The 5,886-nt window shown below is 41.5% G+C and overlaps 1 protein-coding gene across 1 annotated transcript; it reads left to right on the top strand.

The window, feature by feature from the left end:
• Positions 1-2,973: 2,973 nt before the first annotated feature.
• LOC125521132 (myb family transcription factor MPH1) lies at positions 2,974-5,334 on the top strand. Its single transcript, XM_048686175.2, has 4 exons — positions 2,974-3,369; positions 4,013-4,292; positions 4,392-4,473; positions 4,834-5,334. Exons 1-4 carry the CDS (start codon positions 3,246-3,248, stop codon positions 5,098-5,100), a joined length of 753 nt encoding a protein of 250 aa, XP_048542132.2. The 5' UTR covers positions 2,974-3,245; the 3' UTR covers positions 5,101-5,334.
• The last annotated feature ends 552 nt before the right edge of the window (positions 5,335-5,886 follow it).

The raw sequence follows: 5,886 nt of genomic DNA, 5'->3' as shown, positions 1-5,886 counted from the left end.
CACCAACAAAAATATGTGTGCATAGCATCCTGGGATCCGCTGAAGTTAATTACCAAACAAGTGCCATTTCCCATCTCGAACGTAGTACATTTCATCAACTACATAGGACAGCTCGGTGTAAAAACAATGTAGACAACGTATTAGTAACAAAGCCTATTTAAATCTCAAATTATAGTTATAGGTCAAATTTAACAATGCTAACCTAGTTTTAGATAGTGGTAGTTAGTTCTATTTTAGTATTTTTAAAAGGATGAAAAAAAACCATATAGTATGCAGGAAATGCAAATTACAATGTGCACAATTTCATGTCATGTGCAAGAATGGGGAGGTCAATAAATTCCTATTGAACATTTGTATATAAAAGTTATATTGGTATTTCTTTTGGTTGAATATTTGTTGGTTCTCCATTCTAGCATCTCCCGCACTCACGAGCTTTTAGATTCTAGAACTTCAAACATGCAAAACCACCCAATTAACAGTTTAAGGTTTTAAAACAATTTAAGAGTGAATGCTATAAAGGTGAAACATGGTAAATATCACCAGCCAACAAGATCATCTATGTTTTATAAAACAAAAACAAAAAATGAAAATGAATTTGTAGGTTATTATTTCATAGCATTCTCTAGAAAATGAACCTTTTCACTTTTAAGGCCCAGAATATAATATTATTTTTCCAACCAAATCTAGGGTTGATCTTTAACAGTTTTAGAAAGTTTAAGGTATAATTCAGACATTTTCATGGAATAGGGTTGAAGCTAGACCATGCACAATAATCCAAATATTGAATATATACTTTTTGCTATATTGTTAACATGTAAAAGACTCCCATTTCCCAAATTATGCAACAGGGGAAGCCGTATAGAACATGGAAGGCAATACAAACTTGATTATTCTGCACATCGCACGTAGCAGTTTTGTTAACCAAAGTATTAGAATGTCTAAATTCTTTGACATTACATAAATAGTTGTATTTTATAATGATTTTGTGCGGGTTATCATTCCGTAACACTCTTTACATCCATGAAGTTTTTCAAATTTTTTTAGATGTCCCAAAATAAAATCATTTTTCAAAACAGAACTAGGGTTCATTTTAATAGGTTTAGAAAATTTAAGATTTAATTTAGATAACTGCATAGTTTGGGTTTGAAGTCAGATCAAACACACAAACTCAGTGTTCAAAATAGAATTTTCTCTTTGTATTTGGCGTGTTAAATACTCTCATATTCCATCCTTACGCAAGAGAGAAGGACGTAAAAACATTGAAAATCAGCACAATTTTGTTATTGATGAAAAGCAACACAAACTTTATTAATGTATAGATCCCAAGTGGTTATATTTATTAACCATATTTAGAAAAAGTATATACTCCATCCCACAATAAGCGTATACAATTTTGTGTGTGGAGGAATGCAATATACACACATACACTCACATAGAATCTTTTTTACATTTTTCGTTCGTTTAGATGACCGAGTAGGCAAAAAATGCAGTTCGACACAATCTCACAAATTAATTAATGTTTGACCAATTACACACACACACACACACACACACACACACACACACACACACACACACACACACACACACACATATATATATATATATATATATATATATATATATATATATATTTGGATGGGGGGGGGGGGGGGGGGACACTCCTAGCATGCTACATCTAGATTGCTAGGGAAAGAATTTCAAAAGGCCGCGTCATTGTCCCTATCAATATTCTAAACTGAGATATCAACGGTTGCAACCTTTTTCTCCCTTTTCCTGCCCTAAGAATGTGGTCCCAAAGTCCACAATTCATTTCCCATACGTAGAGAATGCTTCATTTTCTTCGACAGTGACGTCATTAGCTTTGCTAGGTGCATTAATGTTGATAGGTAATCACAAACTGCTACCTTGACTTCATGGTGTTTTATCCTGTAAGGTTCCAACGGTAGCCACATATATAAACCGCCGGTCGATAAATCCCATGAGGACAGGATAATTTTGCAGTATAGTAGAACTAATCCTTGGAACTATTCCAGCGATGTAACTATGCGACTTTGCCAAGCCAAATATGTGCCCATCCTACACATACATATCAAGGCACTCATATATATATATACACATTTATATACCTTAATAATTCATATACGTCTAGCTTACCATCACTTTCTCCAATCAGTACAAGGCAACTAATGGAGTTAACAACTTGAACTCTACATATACTTCTTCAAATTGAATTTTCTAAACGAATAAAGCCATTTCCATATGCATTCACACACGCTTTTCGCATGGAAGTGTAAGATTCCATCAATGGCCATATATGGAATTCACTATGCGCATTCGGTTTCCTATTTCCCTGGAGAAATCCGAGCATTTCCTGTAGAGAGTTGAATTGACTCTTAAGCATTTCAGCTATAGCTACTAACTCTCTGAGACTTTGACTGAATTAAGTCCACGTACAGTGTGCTCTACATATGTATGTGTCAAGAAACGTAGGTCATACGTACGTTGCTATATATATATAATAGGTTTCTCGAGTAATTTTGTCAATCCTAGCGACACCAAGAGTGACGGATCATCAATGCCGCCGCGTTGAACAAGCTTAAATTTCACATGCGAAGTGGACAACGTCTTGGTTTTCTTTTGTCAAACGGGTGAACTGTTCATATGTATGCCTTTCACTGTGCAGGGAAGAGACCCAGACAAATCAATTAATAGTCTGAGCTTGATGGGTCGACGCATATATATGTGATATATACCTATATATCTTATATTCGAAAGAATTTCTAGTACTACTTGGCTGTCTCTCATGGATGTGGACAGGCCGCCAACTTTTTCTCGAATTTGGGCTCGTTCCTCTTGATTCTTCCCGGCCTCTGCTCTCTAGGTTGCTACCTAAGTTAAGTGAGCATAAATGTTTGACTGGACTAGGTCAGCAAAGTCAGCCTTCTCTCTCTCTCTCTCTTTCTCTCTTGCTCTCTCTTCGATCCACACATTCCATACATCGGCCCTATATAGCACGCTTGTACTTTAAAAATAGTACTTGGGCTTCGAGTTCATCATTGTTTGGCCAAACCAAAACTCTCTCTCTCTCTCGCTCTCTCTCTCTCTCTCTCTACATATATATATTGGAACTTGGAGAAGCATCATCAGCTCAGCTGTGTGTGTACCAGAAGTTTGGGTTCGAGATCGGTCGGATTGAGTTGAAGGCCGGGGTCTAGCTAGCTGCAGGGAGAGGACCATAAAGCATGAGAGGATTTGAGAGGAGAGGCGTCCGGCAGTACAACCGGTCCGACGAGCCGCGGATGCGGTGGACGGAGGAGCTGCACCGGCAGTTCATCGAAGCTGTCAATTGCCTCGGCGGCCAGGACGGTGAGTTCTTGCTTATTGCCTCACAGATATAGATGATGCCTCCCCCTCTCTCTCCGGTCTAATTGCACATTTCACATGCACGGACGATATGTAAGTATAAAATTTGATGATTTCATTGATGAACTGCTAGAGGATCGATTTGTTAAAAATCGTGCTTTTTTTTTGTATGGGTCGATTTATTATGGGTAGTCCTTTCTTAGTATACTTGCTTTAGTTGCGCCGTAGGTTAGGCAGGAGTTGGTTCAAGTTCATGGAAGAAAAGAAAGGTGAGAAAACCCCATGTGATATGCATGCATCATAAACAAGATGAGATCCATTATTGGCTGATTGAATTATTTGTTGCTCAAGAAAGTCGCTAATTAATTGTGCAAACGATGTTTAACACCTTAGTAGAGTAATCTCTACGATTACTTTTGTAATAAATGGCCGCTCTCCTGTCAAAGAAAAATATATCTTTGGATTAATCCTACCTACAGAAGACCATAGTAATTCGTAAGCGCGTGTATCCTTAATCCGGGATCCATCGTGCTAGCTCTCTCTGGGTCAGAAACTCGGAACTTAATCAAGAGTAGCAATTCTTTCTTGATGGGCGCATCATCTGCATGACCATCTGGTGTTGACACTATCTTCGCATCATCTGCAGAGGCAACGCCGAAGCGTATTCTTCAGCTGATGGGCGCCAAGGGAGTCAGCATATCTCACGTCAAGAGCCATCTCCAGATGTACAGATCAAGCTCTAGCAACTCCACCTGCAACGGTCCACCCAATGCGTCCGTGGATCGCCGTGGAGACCAGCGTGTTGTTGACGGGCCATGGAATGGCCACAGGAACGGGAATGGCATGGGGGTGGCTTCGGAGAGGATCGACGACGCTTCATCTTACCCCGTGCCTTCCCATGGCCACCGCTCGCCGGCGTACCAAATGTGAGTACCATAATTGGCTGTTAACTCAGTTCTTTAACTCTAACTAGTGTTCGTATGCATAACCGATCGAGTTGTTAATCAGACGAGCTGGTTTTGCAGACCGTCGATCGAAGACGTTTTCAGGAGCTGGGAGCATAGTAGAGGGCGGCTGCCATGGAACTCCAGCATGCCATCAGAGAAGGTAGGAGTACTAGCAATTATGTGTTATTTTTGTTGTCTTGCTAGCTAGAGACAAACAATGGATTAACGTATACGTATAAAAATCTGGGAGTACATCGATGAGCACAAACTATGAACGAATCCTCTTCCTTGCTTTCCATCATCGTTCATACAGATACATGCATGTGCGGATGTGCTGTATACTGTCTAACTAGAAGCTTCATTTTTGTAAGTAGTTCGTTAGGTAGCAGTCAGCAGACTCTGCCAAACTACCACCATGGCACGAACACGCTGCCGTGTATTGACTGTCCAGTCTCCAGTTCTATTGTAATATCAGCACTGAAGCATCTTAATTCCCCTGACATGGCTGATGTTGTTGCAGGCGACCGGCTGGGCATGTCACGCTGACAGAAGCACACGTCAGAAGCAGCAGCAGCAGACGGCGGCGGGGTGTGACCTGACGCTGTCGATTGGCCGGTGGGAGGCGGAGGCGGCGAGCAGTGATGCTGACTTCTCGAGCATGACCACCGAGGAGGCCGTCGCACCAGCAAGGGATCGAGGAGCCGGCGATCACCGTCGCTCCGCCTCCGTCACCGGCCTGGACATCGACCTGAACCTCGACTTGGCCATCTCATCCTCTTGTCTGTGATGTGATCGATACTCTCCCTGTGTAAATATATAGAGCTGCATGCATCTTTGTATATGAAGTTACATTATATAGCTATCATTGTACCATAGATCGTGTAGTGTAGTGGTAGTAAATTTCTGAGGTTTCTTGCTAGCTATATGAGTTTATTTGTAGACTGCCATACTCACTAGGGGTTTCTACCGTTTTAGCGGTATATGCATGCATGATTTCTTATATGGTTCATTTTTCACAATACGCTTTCTTTCTCTGAACTTACGCTTTTAGTTTGAATTTAAAACATATAGACAAGGTGGTACTAATATTGACCCACTGCCACCCGTAAGTAAAAAAAGACCTAGCGAGTCGATCCCCATCTCCCTCTCTCCCTCGATCCCACAGGTCGCGTACGACGCTCCTCTCTCCCTCACCCCTTCTATGCACCACCGGCCACCGGCGCCCATGGCAAGCACTATCTGTCGTGGTTCTAACTCTGACAGTGATGTAGGGGGGTATGTATGGAGAGGCTAGATCTTAGCTATGGAGGAGTTGTAAGCACACGAGGATTACGAGTTCAGACCCTTCTCGAAGAAAGTAACAGCCCTACGTCTCGGTGCCCGGAGGCGGTTGACTGAATTATGTGTGTATGAATAACAGGGGTGCCAACCCTTGATACTGAGGAGGGGGGTGGCTTATATAGAGTTCGCCAGGCCCCTCCAGCCCTCAGTAATGCAAGGTTTAAAGTACATTAAGATTGGGGGTTACTGGTAATGCCCCTAATAAAGTGCTATGATGACCATAAAAGCTACT

Source organism: Triticum urartu, chromosome 7A, assembly GCF_056163025.1.
Source record: "Triticum urartu cultivar PI428250 chromosome 7A, HENAU_Tu73, whole genome shotgun sequence".
NCBI lineage: Eukaryota > Viridiplantae > Streptophyta > Magnoliopsida > Poales > Poaceae > Triticum > Triticum urartu.
Note: the sequence above shows the minus strand (reverse complement) of the source record. Positions and strands in the feature narration are given on the sequence as shown.

Excerpts from the sequence above, each read along its gene's own strand:
- LOC125521132 (XM_048686175.2), top strand. The coding sequence starts at position 3,246 with ATGAGAGGATTTGAGAGGAGAGGCGTCCGGCAGTACAACCGGTCCGAC. Across the intron at positions 4,293-4,391 it reads CGCTCGCCGGCGTACCAAAT|ACCGTCGATCGAAGACGTTT; the intron begins GTGAGTACCATA and ends CTGGTTTTGCAG. Across the intron at positions 4,474-4,833 it reads CCAGCATGCCATCAGAGAAG|GCGACCGGCTGGGCATGTCA; the intron begins GTAGGAGTACTA and ends ATGTTGTTGCAG.